The 18,899-nt window shown below is 49.7% G+C and overlaps 1 protein-coding gene across 3 annotated transcripts in view; it reads right to left on the minus strand.

Moving 5' to 3' along the window:
* The window catches only part of MYO7B (myosin VIIB), a 117,162-nt gene that overhangs the window by 8,334 nt on the left and 89,929 nt on the right, over positions 1–18,899 (minus strand). For all 3 annotated transcript variants that reach the window (XM_042853501.2, XM_024103258.3, XM_024103259.3), the window contains 13 exons: positions 17,813–18,040; positions 17,166–17,333; positions 16,271–16,388; positions 16,053–16,179; positions 15,302–15,471; positions 14,416–14,600; positions 12,615–12,742; positions 11,854–12,011; positions 10,897–11,050; positions 6,830–6,985; positions 2,574–2,679; positions 2,011–2,124; positions 763–850 (listed from right to left, as the gene is read on the minus strand). In XM_042853501.2, the coding sequence (XP_042709435.2) occupies positions 763–850; positions 2,011–2,124; positions 2,574–2,679; positions 6,830–6,985; positions 10,897–11,050; positions 11,854–12,011; positions 12,615–12,742; positions 14,416–14,600; positions 15,302–15,471; positions 16,053–16,179; positions 16,271–16,388; positions 17,166–17,333; positions 17,813–18,040 (1,900 nt within the window). The remainder of the gene's footprint in view (positions 1–762; positions 851–2,010; positions 2,125–2,573; positions 2,680–6,829; positions 6,986–10,896; positions 11,051–11,853; positions 12,012–12,614; positions 12,743–14,415; positions 14,601–15,301; positions 15,472–16,052; positions 16,180–16,270; positions 16,389–17,165; positions 17,334–17,812; positions 18,041–18,899) is intronic.

Genomic DNA, 18,899 nt, shown 5'->3' on the forward strand with positions numbered 1-18,899 from the left:
TTTGACCCCTCTGGCCTGATGTTCCGAGCGCTAGCAGGCACATCTCCTGGTAACTCCAAGTCGACAGGCTTGCCTGCTCAGCGCTTCAGACAACGGGGTTCCAGATATCTCCAAATGAGCAACTGAGAGTCAGTGGCCACATTTGGCAATTTTGACCCCAGTTCTTTGGAGAAATTAGCAAGAAAAGTGGGTGGAATTTGAGTTCAACCCAAATTTAGAACTACAAGCTTAAGTGTGGGAGGGGGAGAATTATAATCAGATTTAACCCCATAAGTGCTTTCCCTAAACAATACAGCAAGATAACATGAGCTCAGATATTAAACTGGCTGCCAGAATAATCCACATAACAAGCTGCTAATGAAGCAAGGAACTGAATTATATTGAGAGCCTGTGTAGTATTTGATGTGTGTACCTGGTGACATTGGGTCTGGCAATGCACAAGTCCCAGACTGTAACTTGCAATCATCAGATCCACGAGTCAGCACGTTACAGATGCAGAAACTCAAAGGTATCAAAGTCAGCCACCGCTACCCATATACAGACCAGTTCCACTGTCTTTAACAACCCTGTCCTGGCCGCCCCAGGTCAGCTGGTTCCTAGTACCATGGCAAACGACACCAATGATGCACACGAACACTATGCCAGAAATGGGTTTTACCAGCCCACCAATCAGACGTTCACAAAGGATGAATAGATCCTGCTTTTCACCCACTGCTCTGCTACAGATTAACACAGCCACCAAGAGTAGATCCCTTTCCTTACCATCTTTCCCTGGCTTGTTCTTCCGAGTCCAGTCAGTAACCTGCCGTAAGGAGTCAAAGAAGTAGTCGGCCTCATTCTGACTGATCACCTGCAAGATGCAGAGCAATGGGAGGAAGGAAATTGCATCACCCAGAGACAGTGAAGGTCAGTATGGCCTGAACTGTCCCTGCCAACAGTACAGACAGCGAAAGCACAGGCATGGAGGGGAAGGATCAGAGGCAAAGGGAAATGAGAGGAGAGATTGGGGGGGGGGGGGAGTAGGGGGAAGGCTAATGGAAGTGTCCTTCTCTCATTGGAGTTTTACTCTGTTTATTCTTTTCTTCCCTCCTCCCTGGCTGCTTGCCCTTAAAACAGATGGAAGCTGCCTTGCCTGTTCTCCGCCAGCTCCTGCTGCTGCAATATTGGCAGACACAGGGCTCCTCTCCTCTGGAGCTCAGCGCTTTGCAGACTATCTATTGCTCCTGGTGCACAAAGATCAAATGGCACCAGAAGGAGAGGGAAGACCTGCTGGACTGCCAGCACCAACAGCCTGGCTTCAGCTTGAGTCAGAGAGGCTTTTGGGGGATGAGCTAATTCAAGGGTGGTATTGAGCACCCACCATCACTATGGAAGCCAACTGGAGTTACAGGCCAACACCTCGCAGGGTCCGACCCTAAGCATGAAAAAGATCTGACCACAGCAGTGTGCAGTAAGTGATCTTTCTCCTCCCGATACAGGAGTGTGGCCCTCAATGTTCTCCCCTGCTGTTCCCAACTACTCATCTTCACATAGGGATGTTACCCACAGAGACCACAGGTCCTAAACCACCTTGCACCTTCATGGAGTCATGGAAACATAGGGCTGGAAGGGACCTCGGAAGGCCTTCAAGGACCAAGTAAACCTAGACCATCCCTGATAGGTGTTTGTCCAACCTGTTCTTAAACATCCAGTGATGGGGGGGATTCAACAATCTCCCTTGGAAACCTATTCTAGTGCTTAACTATCCTTATAGTTAGAGAGTTTTCCCTAATATCTAACCTAAATCTTCCTTGCTGCAGAGTAAACCCATTACTACCACTACTACCTTCAGTGGTCATGGAGAACAACTGATCACCATCCTCTGTATAACAGCCCTTAACATATTTGACTCATCAGCTCCCCCCCTCCTTCCTCTTCTCTCCAGACTAAACATGTCCTGTCTTTTTAGCTTTTCCTCATAGGTCAGACTTCCCTGCCACGCTCCATTGTAGCACACCTGAGCGGAGTTACCTTGTCTGCAATCTTGACAAAGAGGCTGAATCCTTCCCAGGAGCTCAGCTGCAGTTTGGAGGCAATGGTCTGACACAGGTTCCGGATTCTGGTGTTTGTTCCCACCTCAAACACCTAAAACATAACAGAGGCCCTGATGGAATGCACTAGGAAGAAAGGGGTGCTTAGAGGCAACAGATTCAGCTGCGCTGACCACTCAGAACGCTCTGTGGGTCTAGGTCAGTGGTGGGCAACCTACAGCCCTTGGGCCGTCAGGGTAATCCGCTGGCGGGCCGTGAGACACTTTGTTTACATTGACCATCCTCAGGCATGGTCCCCCTCCCCCACAACTCCCAGTGGCCGTGGTTTGCTGTTCCCGGACAATGGGAGCAGTGGATTACCCTGACGGGCTGCATGCAGCCCGTGGGCCGCAGGTTGCCCACCACTGGTCGAGGTAGATCTTATGAACCAAATGAAGAGTCCGATTCAGCCACTGTTCTGCACACAGCAGCAGCATACTCCATTGAAATGTGGCCCAACATGAATCAAATAAGTCAAGGGTAGGAAAAAAAGGGAGTTCTCACCTGCTCTGTATTGTTAGGGAAGCAAACCTTGTGCGAGATCTTGGTGATGTTCTGCTGGATGGCCTCCACCTCCACGTTATGGGGAGCCCACTTCCGAGAGCCGCTCCTGGAAAACAACAACCCAAGGCACTTCAGAGCTGGGCATTCACTCATCCCCCTGGGGATTTGCAGAGTGAGATTAAACTGAAGCAGAGACCCCAGCACTCTGGCTTTGGGAAAGGAGAGTTTCCCACTGCACCTCTGGCCCTAAAGCATGTTAAATATATTAACAGAGCAAGGATGTGCAGGTTGATTGGAGCATCCATTAAAAAGCCATTCTACTCTGCAAAGTGGCCAGATAAAAATGGCATTTGTGTGTATTCGGCATCTTAGCTTCTGTCTTTAATAGCTACCGTAATTTTTTCCTCCTGTTTGCGAGACCATGGTGAGAGAGCTAGATTCTATTCTGCTTCACGCATCGTCAAAAGAATTTAACTGAGATTCCAATGCAGAATCTTTAATACAGCTAATGATGCAGGTGCCACTAAGTCCCCAGCTTGGAAGGGCTGTTAGAAGCATTATGTTTTTACCTATCAACTGAGCAGGGTTGGTGTGGAAGTGTATTCCACAATGCCAATTTCACAGAGTCACCCTGCAGGTAGAGCTACACTTTAAGGTAAGGGGAGCTGAGTCTGACTCAGTCCAGACCTCAACAGAGGCACAGAAGGGACAAAGCTAGCCCATTATGTTAGGGTGCTGCTATTTTCTCTGTTTCCTGCACTTTGTGGAGTAGCTCAGGTAGAGGGGAGAAGTGGGGCAGACCCTGCTTGCTGTGGCCAGCCAAATCAATGAGGAGATGTGGGATGGGGGGACCCACAGTGACTAAGAGAAGAATTTGGCCTGGCCTCTGACCCAGCGAATGGAGTTATTTTGGTGTTTTTAAAACGTCATTTCTTCTAATTTAGTAAAATGTGAATTTCAGTTAAGGAGGGGAAAACTGAACCTAACATTTGCTTAACAGCACGGCTGTTGATACGAGCCAGCCATCTGTGCCCATTCAGTTCACCAGGATTCAGTCATTCTCGCCTGGCTTAGGGTCAGATAGCAGCAGCACGGGCCACTTCTCCGTGCATCCTGATCTAGGGACCTAAGGGATGGGGAAAGAGATGCCATGGTTCAGGGTCCCAAAAAGAGGACACTGCTGGAGCGGGAGGGAGAGAGGGGGTGCTGGAGAGGGTATTTGGGGAGTGCTGGAGGGGTATATGTGAGTACTGGGAAGGGTATCTAGGGGGGTGCTGGAGCAGTTACGTGTGAGTACTGGGAGCGGTACCTGGGGAGGTGCTGGAGGGGATGTGTGTGAGTACTGGGAGCGGTACCTGGGGAGGTGCTGGAGGGGTTGTGTGAGTACTGGGAGGGGGTATCTGGGGCCTCTCTCAAGGTGGCGGGGCAGCGGAGCAGCGTCGCCGTCTGTCATGGTGGCAGGGCAGCTGAGCAGACCCAGGGACGCAGCACCAGCCATCAGTTAGCACCTCCCGGCTGAGAGCTAGAGCCTGGGTGGATGGGATCTGGCAGCTGCAAGGGACACTCAGTTGTGGATGAAGGGGAGGGACCTATCAGGATTGACCAGGTCTGCTCCCTAAAACACCTGGATATTACCTCTTATTTGAAAAATCCGTCACGACCGAGTGTGGAGGATCGAACAAGAGGCAATGTCTGGGAAAACCTGGACGTATGGTAACCCTAGGTGGGGAGGAAAGGTACCCTGAGCACCTGCTGGGACGCCGGCCCTGGTTTTCCCCACCCAGGAGCCATGGCAAGAAGGTGCAGCCCTGGAGGACCAGAGATAGTCCCAGAAGCCCAACTTGGCTCCCCCTCCCCAGAGTTTAGGGGAGTCTTAGGAAGCCCACCTTCCCCATGGGCTGGTGGGAGAAGAATCAGCACTGACCGAGCAGGAGAAGAAACAGCCTCTGAAACATATACGCTCTGGTACCCCCCCTCCCACTCTCTGGGCAACTTAATGGAGACCGTCTTCATTTAATAAAAAGCTGCCTTTCCCAGCTAAAGAAACTCCATCTAGCTGAGCAGTGCCCTGTGGAAGGATGGCACACTCTGGGGGGAGGCAGGAGACTTTCAGTCCCTCAGAAGACAAGGCAATGAATAGCTTTCCCGCCCTGGTGTTGGTCAGGCAATTTAAAGGGAAATTCACTTTGCAGTGACGTTTCCCCTAATTGTACAATGCCACCCACTGAGAGCAGGCAAAGCAGCCACGTTAGCATTCCAACCGAGTCTGGGCCAGGGAAGGCAGGGGGAAGGGATTAGACACGGGGCCCACTCCTAGAGACGGGGGGGGGGGGTAGACGAGCTGGAAGATCTGCAGGGAGAAAATTTTCCATCTTTTTGGCTGTTTGAATACTGACAGGGCCAGAGACTCTAAACTGAAGCCAGAGCTCCCCAAGGGCTGCGTCTTGGGTCTGCCCTGAAAGATGCTTTGAATTGACAGGTTACTACAACTCTGGCCCGCTTAGGATTTAGACAGTAACTCCTTAGTGTGTATATGTTTGCTTGCTTTAACCTGTAAATAACTCATTTATTTTTCCTAGTTAATAACCCTTTAACTAGTTTATTACAGGATTGGCTACAGGCGTTCGCTTTGGTGTAGGATCTAGGTGCCAGTTGATCTGAGGTCAGTGACTGGTTTCTTGGGACTGGAAACAAACTGAATGTGGTGTGATATTTTTTTTTTTTTGGTGTAAGTGACCATTTATCACTAAATCAAATTTGTCTGGGTGGCAAGATAGACTGGAGAGTCTCAGGGGCCTGTTTGTAACTCCTTGGTAAGACTGTTATAGTGACCTAGGAGTTCACATTTGTTACTGGCTTGGCGTAATCTAATTATAGAACATCACATCAGATTGGGGTGTCTGACCTGCTTTAGACAGTCTGCCCTCAGGCAGGCACTCACAGGCATGAGCCACTCCAGATAGTGTGATGATTAAACGTACATATGTTCACATGGCATGGAATACAGACGTGTCATGCCACAGATCTGATTGACCCTGATGCCACAGCACCAGCTCGCTGCAGTGACAGGTCAGGTAACTCAGAACAGCTCTGGAGGAAACCAGTGAGACCTTCCCCCTCAGCTCACGTGATCCCACCAACCACTTCAGTTTCTGTGACAGCCCTCCTCACGTTCATGACACCAACCAAAAGAGGATTTCAGTCCCTCCCGCTTGTTGTATCTGGGCTTTGCTCTCAGCTCCTGTGGTTTTTCTGAGGGGCTGAGACGCAGAGGAGAGACGCATGCACACACAGCAGTCCCCAGGGGGTTGCTAGTGCTCTGGGGCGATAAGGGAAGCAGACCAATGCTGACAACAATGCTCCTGCTAGAACAGGGTGCATGTCAGGGGGAAGCAGGGCATGATCATAGCCCTGCTTCCCCCTCACAATGCATCAGCTTTTGGCTGCAGAGCAGGCTTTCTGTACCTGCTGTACACCTAAGCACCCTGCCCCCTCCGTACACCAGAGGTATTATGAGCCTGATTCCCCATTGCTCTGCCCCCATGTCACTCAGACCAGTGCAGACTGGGTGTAACTGTAACGCAACCCAGTGAGAATGAGAATTGCATTGGTGTAGATGACCAGGCAGCGGCAGGGTGAAAGATACGGGTGCAACTGGCATCTCTATTGAGCAGGATGTATGCTGCATGGGGCCCCACTCAGATGTTGCTACTCTTCTCAGCATGGTTCTGGTTCACAGAGCCATATTTACACAGTGTGTGACTTCATCAGCTTCACTGGAGTCACAGCATAGTGAATTTAACCCAACATTTTACCTGCAAATGAAGAGGGGGGCATACACTGAGTTTACTGTCTGGATACCACAGAATCAAAACACACCCTCATTTGCAGCTGAAGGGGAAAGAGAAACCTGGTGATTTCTGTATGATCCAGGGAATCCTAAAAGGGAATCTCAGTGTTGTCCACTCTTGCAATTTTATCACAAGTCTCACAATATTTGGTGTTTTTCATAAAGCCCCAGCTCCTGGAGTTATGTGATTCTGTGAGAATCTCAGCTTCCATTTAAAAGTGTCTAGCCCTCATGGTTGTGAATGTGACCGGAGTGCTCCCTAATGGCTCCGAATTCAGAAGGCAAAAGAAAACACCCAAAACTGTCATTTTTTTTTAAAAACCCTCTTATGATTTTTAACCCCGTCTCAGGATGTTTGGGGGCCTGACTCATGATTTTTGAACTCTTGTGGTTGGCAATTCTTTACCTCATTATCCTCTGAATTCTCCGGCTGCAGTCCAGAGCCAGGGTCTCTTTCTGACGAGTCTCGATGAACTTCTGGGCATGTTTCAGCAGTGATTTACTGGGAGGGAACAGGCCAGTGCAGAGCCAGAGTAACTGCCAGCCACTGTTCACACTGTACCTGCAAACACAAAACAGCCGGTACTCCTCAAACCATGCACTAGCTACAGAGACGAGAAGCCCTGTGTAGAAATATGGCCTCACAATAGAGCACTGTGTCACTCCCAGTGAGAGGAGCCAGTCACCAGAGCCTGCATGCAGAACCCAGCAGGCTAGCACTGTACAATGGCAGAGATCATGCTAAATCCAGGCTAATGAATTATTCATGACAGTTGCAAATCTCATGAATAAGAATGAGCTCCAGCTTCAAGACTATCGTGGCAGCTGAATCCCTGGGGCTTTCTCCTGCAAAGCAATTGGGTGCTCATGTCCATGGAGTGCTACCAACTCACATTTATTTGGATAGTGTTAAATATTTTTTGTAGCACACTATTTGCATTCATCTTCCTCCAGCTGCGCCCCATTGCCCATAACACAAGCACGCATAGGTGCTGGAACTAGGGGTGCTGCAGCACCCCCTGGCTTGAAGTGGTTTCTATCAGATACAGGCTTTACAGTTTGGTTCAATGGCTCTCAGCACCCCCACTGTACAGATTGTTCCAGCACCTCTGCAGGCACTTGCCTTGCAGTTGATTTTTCTGAGCATACAATTCTACTCTGAAAAGGGACAGTATCAACAGCATGGTGAGGTTCCATGATTATCATCTCTCAGTGACTCTCAATCAAATTTGCTCAATTCACGCACTGTACATCTAACCTCCAGCCCTGCAAACTGTTAGTCACTCTGGGGTCTTCTGGCTTGTACAGCATCACCAGTAATAATGGTTCTGCAGCTGGAACTCTGTTGATGAGGCCAGAAACAGAACAGATTCCAGTTCCAGTCACGGTGATGGCTCTGAACTGCTAAGAGTCATGAGCCAGTTTGGTCAGTGAAGGAAGTCGATTTGACCTTTTACACAGTCACTTTTCTGAGGTCCAGATTTTGATCGCAGTTACACCAGTATAAATCTGGAGGATCTTCAGTGATGAGTGTTTCTGAATTTACACCCATGTAAATGAGGGCAGAATTTGGTCCATAGTGCACCAGTCTGGAAGGAACAACATTTGTTTCCCTTGCTGTTCCAGGGATTGCTTATTTCTACCACAGTGACACAGTGGATAATAGCTAGGGCTAAAGTGGTGGAATGAAGGAGGAACTGCACTAGTATCATAATTAGAAAACCTGTACTAATACCATTTGTAGTGAGAGAGCGTGGCCTTTGAGATTGCCAAGGAGGGACCGCCGCCCATTCCCTCATGGATGGAGCCAGGTCACCCACAACTACCTCACCAGAAGCAGAGGAGCGGGGCAGGAAGTATAAAGGGTGGGCTCTCTAGCTCAGTTGGGCTGGAGCCACTGGAGGAGATGGATGCCTCTCGCCTGCTGCTGGGGCTCGAGCCCAACAGAGACCTTGACAGCACCTAGGACGCGGAGGAGCTGCCACAGCTACCTGATGCCAGGGACACTGAGGAGTTGCTGGGACTGCCTTAGCAGTGTATTCCAGGGAGACTGAGGACAACCCCAAGACACAGGTACAGCACGAGGGGAGTGTAGGAAGTAGCTCAGGGACACCAGTCTGTACTCTGGTTGTGGTGTTGCCTAAGTACTGGTCAGCGTGTTGTGGTAGGATCCCCACTGACCCAGTGGCAGAGCCCTCTGCCACTGTTAGGGCCCTGGGCTGGGACCTGGTGGAGTAGGGTGGGCCGGGGTTCCCCTATCCCCTGCAACCCCACCCCTGGGGTGGCAGCCTCCCCACCTTAGGTCAAGAGGCCTGCGTTTGTCTGCTGTCTGCCTGAGCCCCTGGGCTGTGTGGTGCTGTGCTCTGCCTGCAGCCAGGGCCCTGGACTACCTGCCACTTGGCCCTGCCTAGAGGGCCAGGGGCTTAGAGATGGCTAATGCCCCAGTAATCCTTGTCTAGAGAGGGACCTGAGAGCGAGGGGGTGTGGCCTTCTTCCGAGATTGACGGGGAGGGACAGCCACACACTCCTACACCATTATACAGCTATTTATATGCAAAGTACAGCACCATTCCACTTGCAGCACCATCATGGTAGAGCACTGATGCAACACTGCAGGCTGGCAAACTCTGTTGGTGAAATAATAATAATACTTTGCACTTCTATAGCAATTCTTTCTGAGATTGAGCCATACAACACCCTTGAGAAATAGGTAACTAACTACAATTTTAAAGATGGGGAAACTGAGGCACAGGTTGATTCAGAGACTTGCTCAGTGTCACACAGCTAGCCAGATGCAGTCAAGAAAAGAACCTAGAACTCCTGCCTGCCCGTTTCATCCTCTAACCACTAGATCATTCTGCCTTGCTCCCTTCCAAAGTGATCTGGTTTGATCATTATGCCTTGTGTAATTCTTAAATCCTTATGAGCAGTGTGCAAAGGGGCACTAATGATCTCTGAAGGGAGTTGTGCCCAGCCCGCCTGGATGGACTGCCATGGTGCAGGGTCTATGATGGTAGGTGTAATGTGTTGTCTTGACAGCCTGCAGTTCTAGAAATCACAATAACACTGTGGTACTGGCTGTGATCCATGGAATGTCACCAACGTCTACAACTGTGAGGCCAAATGTTAACCTAGAAACAGTTTAGATTTACAAGCTATTTACATGACAATGAGGTGTAAGCAAATTCCTGCCCCAAGACAGCGAACCATCTCAAGTACATGCTGTGTATATGTTTGTTCTGAAATGGTTATTCTTGCCTATGTTCGTACATTCCACTTATCACACTGGAGTGTGATTCTGACCCATTATCGATGATTGCTACTAGAGGAAACAATAGCAATGATGTAACAGAACGTGCTGGTCTCACATGTATTAATCTTGTTGATTTGTTTTACACAACAGCCTCCTGAGCCCGTTTCTCTGGGACAGGAAGTTGCTTGGGGGCTGCTTTCACATCTCATGGGGCCTTGTTCTCAAACCTGCTCCAGCCCCAGCAGCTCACCTTGTTGATCTCTTTGGAAAACACTAGCCACTAACTCTGATGCCTAAATGGAAGCTGAGCTCTCTTGACAGTCTGGCCCCAGGTGTATTGCCTCTGCCCACCCTGCTCTGCTAACAATGCCAGACTCAGTGCATCTCTTGCTGCTTTGTTGCACAGACATCTCCATACCTTGTTTCCTGCAGCTCCCTGCACATGGAATGTCCTCCCTGGACTGGGAGACCTCTCCTCATTCAAATCCCCTCACTCCTTAAGGACCCATTTCTGTCCTGACTCCGTGAAGTGAGTCAGCATGACATAACCTTACTGCTGTGACCCATCCTTCCCACCTTGCCCCACTCTGTTGTCTTGTTGCCCCGAGTCCTGTCTGAGACTCCACTGCAAGCTCTTTGGGCAGGGACCCTGGGGCAATCCATCTATTCTGCAAGGCGCTGTAAAGTAATACATAACAATCAGAATGAGGGGAAGCCAACAGAAGATCTAGTGACAACCGTGTGCTAACATGACCCTTACAGCAGGGAAGCTGAACTTGGTGGGGGGGCTGGATGGGAAGGTGGAGCGGGACAACCTATCCCCTAATATAACGGTTATAAAGGCACACACCTCTAGGACTGTATCTCCATTCACAGCTACATAGCCAGCACTAAGGGGAAAAGGCTCTCCACTCACTCCCCTGCACAGACAGCCACAGTCCCCTAGGGAGTAAAGCTGCAGTACTAGAATCTCAGGAAGGGATGTGGCCTCCACAGTCACACTTGCTCCCCACCAGCACCAGCCAATAGTGCTGAGAGGGGAGGGTGTCCATCCCACCCTTCTTATAGGGTGCTGCAGCTGCCGGTCCTGCAGATATTCCCTCCCACTACGGCTGCTGCAGGAATTCCAGCTCGCTACAGCACAGAAGCTCCCCAGATCTTGGATTGGAGTTACCCTTCATGTACTGGAGGATGGGGCCAGACGCACACGGGCCTGGTACCTGTTGCTGTTCTCGGTCAGCTGTTTCATGATCTGACAATAGATCTCATCCTGCAGCACCTCCTCCTGGATGGCTGCCACGAATATCTGGTCAGTGAGCTCCATGGAGGACCGTGCCTGTTTCGAGGGGTAGTCTCCCATGAACTTCATGATGGGTGAAGGCACAGTTAAGGACTGTCCTCATGGGAAGGACACATAATCAGCAGAGACTTGGGGCAAATCCTGGTCATGGTGCTGGGCGTTGCTTCGTTGCCAATCAAGCAATAGATACATGAGGCCCAGTCATATCCCCTGGCTGTGCTGCCCACTGGAACCTACCCCTTCTCTTCCCAGCATAGCCACCAGCAAGCTAGGAGCTGTGCCTACTTTTACAGTCACCACTAATAACTGTATGGATTTGTCACCCTCTGTACCAGAATGCCTCTCCTGGGATTATTCCACAGGGGCTCTTGGGAGACTCCTGGTGTGTGTTGATGAGAGGAACCCTGTTCTGTTCCTTGTACCTTCTCCACAAGCACAGCCATCTCAGCCGCATGACTCCCATGGCTTTAGCTGCCTGACCCTTGAAGGAGGACACCCAACAGTTCAGAAGCTCTGGAATCATGCAGGAAACCGCACTCTTTCTAAGTGGAATTACTTAATTGCTGGCATATTGTATGTGCATTCTAGCAGCAGCTCCCTCAAGATCCTCTTAGCTGGATTGACCCTCGGGATGTACCCTGCATGGTGGGCCACAGTGGGGCTGTTGAGCCCTTGAGCAGAGTTGAACAGTTTTTCCATTTTTGGGAAAGATGAGGCTCTCTTAACCCCATGTGCTCTATATAGCTACCCCCCATTTACAATGGCTGGGATATGAGACTAAAGGAAGTGAGACAGACATGGATCACTGCTGGCACGTTTTCCATTGCCCCACCAGTAACACAGCTCCGCCCAGCTGAGGGGGAAGATGAAAGGATATCAATGAAAGCCTGGCAAGCAAGATCCCGAAGTTCTGGATCTGCACACACCTTCTTCAGTAAGGGCTGCTTCAGGGGTTCCTTGGAGAGTGCCCACAGTTGGCTGCGCCCACGGGATTTGTGGAGGACAGCTTTGCTGATGGACTCCTTTTCAGGAACCCTGAATGGAAAGAGAAATAGTTCACTCTGACCTATTAGATCAGTAGTAACATTAAACAGGAAGCCAGCACTGTGAAGACTAATCTGTGACCATGTTCTATGCCAGAGAGGTGAGCTAGTACTGTACATGGGACTGCCAGGGCCTGGGAATGCACTGTGACCACACATCCTTGTTGATATCAGCAGAAGGAAAGCAAAGAAGACATCAGAGGTTTGAAAAACTATTTTTCCTCCCTCTGCTGGGACCCGAGAGGAGACTGCATGTCCCAGTTCTGTGTTAATAACATGGCAAATCCTGGAGCTAAGAATAGTGCTATGTGGAAGGAAGAGTGTTATAGTTCAGACCATCCTAGTCTGGCCTTTGCAACCCTGCAGATAGGAGAAACTAGGAGTTCCTGGGTCAGAATCTCCACCCAGTGGGAGTCACTCCACTGTCAGCTTCATTACAAGTAAGTAAGCGGAAACGTAGCTCAGAGGTGTGTTCCGCCATGGAATCATTGCTACCTCCATGGTAGGATTAAAGAGTTTGTTTCATTCAGCCAGACATGAACCCTTTTTCCAGAGTCCTGCATGGAGCAGTCTCACCAGGTACAGGGAGCTTTACCTGAAGTGCTCATAGGAAAACTCCTCAAGCGTGTAGGGCTTCATTTTCACTTCCTCTTCCTCTGCCTCCTCCGTGCGGGAATTCAGTGATGCCAACCTCCTCTGATCGGGTGACATCATCAGCAAGCTCTGGAAATACACAGAGACTTCACACTATTACGGGGCTCTGCGCAAACCGTTCGACGTTATTGTCATTGGATCCCCACAGATGGCGTTGTACACCACGCCCAATTATTCTCTGCTGCAATAGTGTTAGGAATCTGCAGAGGCTCAAGAAAGCAGCTGAGTTACATTCTTATGCAGACACAAACACCGACAGCGAGCACTGGAGTCAGTCTTGACTAATGCCAGCACAGCACTCATTAGAAATCCACCTCCTTTTTGTCTGATGCATCTTTTTCAGTAGGTCCCTGGGATGAGGAGTCCTCCCTTGCACAAGCCAGAGCAGGTTAAATTAGGTTAATTAACCTGCTAGGCTGCATCTGCTGAGGAGCCAGGGATTAAAAGGTTGATTGAAGATGGACCCCAGCTGAGAAGGAACAGGTGGAACTGGTATAAAGCCAGGAAATGGGGAGCAGAAAAGGGGCTTCAGTGGAAATAGTCTGCACTTACTCCTCCCTGCTTCAGAGAAGGGAGGTCTGTTTGGGACTATGGAATTGAGTAGTCTACAGTTACTTCCTGAGAGGAGGGAGTTTGGGTTGGTAAATCCAGAGAGGGGGAAGCTGGAAGATGTAGGCAGAAGTCCAGGGACATAGCAACAGGATCTTGGAAAAAGCAGACCACAGTCGCTAGACATAGGGTCCCTGGGTTCCCTACCAGTCACTGGGGAAGTGGCACAGACTGGGCAGTGGAACAAAGCCTGCCTGGGACAGTTGTCCGATAGGAGTCTGCTATCCTGGAAGGGGAGGCCCATATTAACCTAGGTGGAGGGCCAAGCCACAAAGAGAGAGCACCCTGAGTTGCAGAGACAGGGGCAGCAGGGCATGTGTACGAGCAGCAGAAGGGGGTGCTGGAAGGAGCTAATCCCCAGAGCAGCCAGGAGGAGGTGCCCTAGCTTTAAGTGTGCCCCATAACTGTCCCATTTAATCCACTTGTACAGTACAAAATATAGCAACTCTCTAAAACTGGGATCGACAATTAATCACTGGGAAGATGGCGATTAGGGTGAAACTTGTGCTGGGTGCCTGTTAGGTGTGTTCCTTTAACACAACATTCCGAGATGGGAGCGACTCCCATCCGTTTGTAGGCCTGTATTTCCAATCAGCCAACCTGCAGCAAGATGGGACCCGTCGGCTAAGTAAATCCAGTGACTGTATTTGCAACAAATAATGTAGTTCTGAAAAATGCACTGAGGCTGTGGGGTTTGTTTTGGTTTTTTATAAAAGGCAGAAATAAAATATCCAAAATCGTGGCGTTAATCCAACATTCAGCACAAATGTCTGGGAATTCAACTGTACGCACATTTCCATGCATTACAATTAACTGTATAAATTCATACAAAGCACAGAGGGCATGGAGTTATGGCTGCTGTATGTGCCATCATCTGGAATATTATTCCTTTTGTGCAACTGAAATCTCATCCTCACTGTTGGACTAAGGGTTTTGTTTGTTTTGTCTTTGTTTTTGCATTTAATTCTGACTTGTTTGTTGCTCCTATGAAAGGCATCAACCTGGTCCAAGTTGGGAGGACCACTCATTCCAATGAACAGTCGCATTCACTCCTGTCATGTCGTTCAACCCTGGGTCTGTAAGGCCTGGAGACCATTCTATTACTGTCTGTGTCCCCATCACATGCTCCTTACCAGCACTTGGCTAGATGGTTTTGCAATGGAAGGGATAATATAGATTGCTTCTAAAGACACAATTCCCGTCTTGGCAGTCCTTTCATTTTGAGCATAGGCCCAGTCACCACGATTTGCTTCCAGCTCTTTGTCCTGGGTCAGAATCAGCAAGTCCCCCTTCTTGAAGGGCAGAATGGCAGGGTCCCCTGGAAACAAAGAGAACTGCAGTATTCTATTCAGGCTCTATAATGTCAGAAGAAAATGCAGGGGATTTCAATCATGAAGACAAGTGAAATGAGTTTGCAAGGCCTGGGCTCAGTTACCAGTAGGAAGTAATTTGTTTAACAATGGCTGATCATACAATAGCACTTTTTGGAGCAGTCACTGACATGTCCTCTGGCAGCCTGCACCTGCTCCCACTGAGGTCAAAACTTACATTGATTGTGATGGGAGCAGAACGGGTTCCTGGGACTGGCAGTAATGCAGGGAAAAGAGGTCACGAATGAGAATTAAGTGAATGTGGCATTTGCATCCTAACCCTTCGCCCCCTCAGTCAATGGTATTCCACAGCCATCTCCATCCCTTGTGGAGCTCTTATGAAGAATGTCCCCCAGATAGTCAGGCTCTCACTTCCTGTCCAGGCAGGTGGAGTTCCTGGACTATGCAGTGTCCAAGAGGAAGCAAACAACAGCAGCAAAGGGGGAAGGAAGGTTGATTTGCTGATTTCAGGGAGGCCTGAACTATGGTGCCTGAGATGCTGGCTCATTGTGGTGTTCATTACTGGCTCTTCCTGGAGTAAAGTTTCTGTCTCCCTGAGCTTTCCTGCTTCTCTTTTAGCTCTTTTGAGTGCGTACTGGGGATTCTCACAAGACTTCTGCCTGCCCAAGACAGGGGCTGTCAGACTAACCTTGCTGCTTGCTCTCTTGCATGGCCACAGCATACTGGGACCTCTTCTTCAGTCCTTCCAGAAACAGGACCACTAGCTCTGCGATGACAACGCTGTGGACAGATGTCAGGACAAACTCCTCTGCCCGCAGCGTGATGAGAGTGCAGCTCTGCCCAAAAGACTTCACTGCCCTGCGGATCCAGAGTGGTTTGTTACTGGAACATCTGCAAACCATGTATCTCCTTTGTCCTAAATTCATACACAGGCCTCTATCTGCAGCTCAAGGCAGATAAAGTCTCCACACAGGGGCAGGAACTTCCTGAGCATGCATTAGCCCTAACAGGAGTTAGGAGCTCCTGACTCGACTTCTCGGAAGTAGGTGAGTGAAACTCTGGCTCTCTCTCTCTCTTGAGAGCACCACAAGTTGGTTCAGCTGCCCCATGTGTCTCCACAAAGTTACCTCATTCTAGGCACTGAGGAGCATCCGTCTCCTGGAGTGAGCAGTGAATTAATTCAATGTAAGGTTCCCTCACACTAATGCACCTCAGTCCTGACCTGGAAGGATGAGCTTTCCCTGGACTGACTGGGAAGTTCATTCATTCAGAAACTCTCTGGACGTGTCCCAAGAATAGATGCTGACCCAAACCCAGAACAACCACCTTTCTTGGGGAGCGAGGGGAAGAGAATCTCCATCCTCCATGGAGAGCCCTTAGCTGAGTCTAGGCTGAGAGGCAGCTGTTTTCTCTGGATCTTGCCAATCCAGGTGACTGACCTGTTGGTGTGTATTCCAGTGATTTCTGGAAAGGACAGATCAAGGAGCCGCTTTTCTGACTCATCTAGGAAGCAGATCCCTTTCCAGTTAATGGCTACTATGAAGTGGTTCTTGGGCAGACTGGGCCCTGAAAAGGTAGAAATAGCCCATTATAAATTCAGCCCTTCTCCTCTCTTTATCCCACTCCCATCCCCTTGCCCACTCACTGGTGTTGTTACCTGAAAATCTGGTGACTTCAAAGAACCTGGAAAAGAGCAAAGGCCACTGAAAACGGGCAAAATCCACTAGCTGCTCCTTCACGCTCTGAGGGGAAAGCCGGTCCTGTGTGTATGGGGCCTACAATACAAAAACAAGGCCATGGCTTCTTGTATGCAGATCCATGGTACGCATACCGAAGTGCAACGTCCAAAGACACACAAGGAGCAGGACCAACTTTGCAAGGTGCAGAGAGCCCTCAACTCCCTAGTCTTCTTAGGGAGTTCAGCACTTTGCAAGATTGGGCCCAATTTCACCTGCAAAAAGTCAAGCTACAGGCAGTGTCTATGGACCTGAACTGTCCCATTCACACACGGCTAATGGCACAGGCAGCTATTTGGATTCTAATTTCCCCTGGACTGGGATCTCATCTCCTTAGTTGTCTGTTAAGGGTTTAACACACAGTGGGTGCCATAGAAATACTAACACAATTAATCAGTATAACCCATCTCGCCAATAGAACAGGGAGCGTAATATGCATAAACACCAACCATCCCATGCCGCGTTTGTTCCGAATCAATCACCACAGCAGCAGCCAGTGATGACCCTTTAAGAAACCCCCTGAGTGGCTGCAGAAATAAACTGTACTGCCTCTGCCTGCTCCCAGAGGAGACAGCATGGCCCCTCTTCCTGCTCCTCCCTAACGAACCATGCAGGGCACATGCATGGAGATGCTTCTTGCTGCTCTCTGAGAAATCTCCAGGCACCAGCCAGCACTCCTCTCACTGATCCCTGGGACACTTCACACCAATGGGCCTGTTATAAATGGAATTCATTAATTAAAGAAGTAGAAGCTGGAGCTTAACACAAGGTCTTGGAGGCTCAAGATCAAGTCACGGTGTTATGTGAGGTCCATACCTTGGCATGTGCATACGTTATGAGGCTCACCCACTTCTCCTGGGGCTTTGACTTCAGCAGCTTGGCTGGGATGAAGTCCTGGAGCAGCTTCTGGACCAGCTCATTGTGGATGGAGTCCCCAAACTGAATGTAGCAATATTTTGCTCCTACCTCCACCAAATCCTCCTCCTGCAACAATTCAGCTGGTTAAATGAAGCCTGGAAGGTCATAGCTGAGTCCTACGACCCTTTGAGATCCACTAATGAGACGTACTATACAAGAGCTGGGTATTATTATTATCCAACGCTATACAGTCTGGAGTCCATATAGCAACAGTCATTTTTCTGCTCTCAACATGGCTGCCGTAGGTAACAATACAGTAGGAAGAGAGATGATCTAGGATGTGGTCACAGTGCCAAGCAGGACAATCAAGTCAATATTAAAATAGAACCCAAGCAGCTCCTCTGGACGTGTGTGTGGCATCCAACGTGAGCTAGCAGATGCACCTTACCTTACACCGTACTCTGGTAGGGCTGCTAGCACCGTCATTCGGTGCCCATTGAGAGGGTGGTTGGACACACCTCCATCAGCCTTCCCTCCTCTGCTTATCCCCTTTGGAAGCCCCTATGTCCTACTGCCCCTGCGCAAAGGGGAGTCAGGAACCCCACCTTCTCACAGCGGTATTCTCCAAACCGGATCCCACGAATGATCTGGTGGTAAATGAGCTCCGTGCTGACTGGATCTTCCTTCGAGTTGTGCCAGGGAGTGAAGATCTCTTTCCGGAAGTAGAGGCGCCATGGAGTGTTGCGTTCATGGGCACCCTGCTCCTTCACCAGCTGCTCGCACTGGGAGATGGCGTCCATGACATGATCCCGGCCGCTACCCAGTGACCAGACCTAAGAGCAGAGGGATAGTCTGCTTCAGGGAAAGGCCTGATTTGTAATTAGTGAGTGACAGTAGACTAGAATGCCCCTATCTGCTAACAACAAAGAGGTCCCAGACACATCAGTTCATATGGTGGGATAGTTCAGAGGGGTCCTGGATGGGACTGGGCAAGTTACACACTGGTAAGTGAGTGTAACTTACACACCAGGGCACGGAAGGGCAGGGTGGTGTCTGGAAAAACAACCAGGAAGGTGATGGTATGGGGGTCCAGGAGTAGGACTGCTTTATCATACACCCATCTATTTGCTTTTCCTGCTACAGCCATGCACCTCTGCCCCCTCAGAGTTTAGCATACACCCACTCACCTGCACTTGCATTGGTGGTATATTTTACATAATGGTGTCACTTCTGAGTTCAGCCCATTTAGTTTAGAGCCCAACTCTGAGCACCCAGACCACATGCTGCTTGGGGATCTTGGTTCCAAACCAGTACATCATTAGCGTAACTATATAGTGGGAAAGGATGTGCAGAACGACAGCATATGAATTAAAGGGCTGTGCCTCAGGGGGACCACAGGCAACTGTTCCAAGGTTTGGGTTAACCGCCATTGATGGCAAAATGCATCAGCAGCTCCTAGGACTTGGAGCGTGGAAAATGGAACTCTCCCCTGTGTAGGGCTGAGAAGTACTGACAGCAGTGAGAGGGGAATTTCTATAATGGAGAATAAGAATGCCTGAGCAGGGCACATGCCCACCAACAGATAGAGGGGAACTGTCAGTAGTTGGAAGGGACAAAAAGCAAGGAGAGTTGAACCAGTGCTGTAAAGGAGTCCTCAGCCAGGTGGGACAGCTATTAGCGGGGATTCCCAGC

This window comes from Chrysemys picta, chromosome 9 (genome assembly GCF_011386835.1).
Source record: "Chrysemys picta bellii isolate R12L10 chromosome 9, ASM1138683v2, whole genome shotgun sequence".
NCBI lineage: Eukaryota > Metazoa > Chordata > Testudines > Emydidae > Chrysemys > Chrysemys picta.